At 56.6% G+C, this 1256-nt stretch overlaps 1 protein-coding gene across 1 annotated transcript in view; it reads right to left on the bottom strand.

Moving 5' to 3' along the window:
- The window catches only part of ITGA10 (integrin subunit alpha 10), a 31328-nt gene that overhangs the window by 17581 nt on the left and 12491 nt on the right, over window positions 1-1256 (bottom strand). Inside the window, exon 4 of the mRNA XM_032449150.1 lies at window positions 882-1030. Within this exon, the coding sequence (XP_032305041.1) occupies window positions 882-1030 (149 nt within the window). The remainder of the gene's footprint in view (window positions 1-881; window positions 1031-1256) is intronic.

Here is a 1256-nt window from a genome sequence, read left to right on the forward strand (position 1 = left end):
CCCAACCCCAACCCAACCCCAACCCAACCCAATCCCAACCCAACCCCAATCCAATCCAACCCTAACCCAATCCCACACAGTTCTAACCCCAACCCCAATCCATCCCCAAACCCAATGCAACCCCAACCTCAACCCCAACCCAATCCCAACCCCAACCCAACCCCATCCCAACCCCAATCCCAGCCCCAACCCCAACCCAACCCAACCCCAACCCAACCCAATCCCAACCCAACTCCAATCCATCCCCAATCCTAACCCCAATCCAACCCAACCCCAACCCTAATCCCAATCCCATACAGGTCTAACCCCAACCCCAACCCAATCCAACCCCAATCCCAATCCCAATCCCAATCCAACCCCAATCCATCCCCAAACCCAACCCAACCCCAACCCAATCCCAACACCAACACCAACCCCAATCCCATACAGTTCTAACCCCAACCCCAATCCATCCCCAAACCCAATGCAACCCGAGCTCAACCCCAACCCAATCCCAAGTCTAACCCCAACCCCATTCCCAACCCCAATCCCAACCCTAATCCCAATCCAAACCCAACCCATCCCCAAACCCATCCCCAAACCCAACCCCAATCCAACCCCAACCCAACCCAATCCCAACCCTAATCCCAACCCCATACAGTTCTAACCCCAACCCCAATCCCAACCCAACCCAATCCCAATCCAACTCCAATCCATCCCCAATCCCAACCCAACACCAAACCCAATCCCAACCCCATACAGTTCTAACCCCAACCCCAATCCCAGCCCCAATCCAACCCCAACCCCAACCCCAATCCAACCCCAATCCAACCCCAATCCAACCCCAATCCAACCCCAATCCTAACTCCATCCCAACCCCAATCCCACCCCCCACCCCTCACCACGCTTTGCTGATGGCCGCTGCTGTTCTGGTTTCTCTGCTCTCCCTGCGCTGGATTTTCTGAGCCGCCTCCACAAGTTCCGCAGCCGATCGGTACCGACCCAGCGGCCACTCCTGCACCACGCGCTGCCCGTACTGCAGCACTGCAACCTATGGGGGTAACAGAACCCAATGGAACCAATGGAACCCAATGGAACCAATGGAACCAATGGAACCAATGGCCACTCCTGCACCACGCGCTGCCCGTACTGCAGCACTGCGACCTATAGGGACCAATGGAACCAATGGAACCCAATGGAACCAATGGCCACTCCTGCACCACGCGCTGCCCGTACTGCAGCACTGCAACCTATAGGGACCAATGGAACCCAATGGA

Source organism: Coturnix japonica, chromosome 25, assembly GCF_001577835.2.
Source record: "Coturnix japonica isolate 7356 chromosome 25, Coturnix japonica 2.1, whole genome shotgun sequence".
Classification (NCBI taxonomy): Eukaryota; Metazoa; Chordata; class Aves; order Galliformes; family Phasianidae; genus Coturnix; species Coturnix japonica.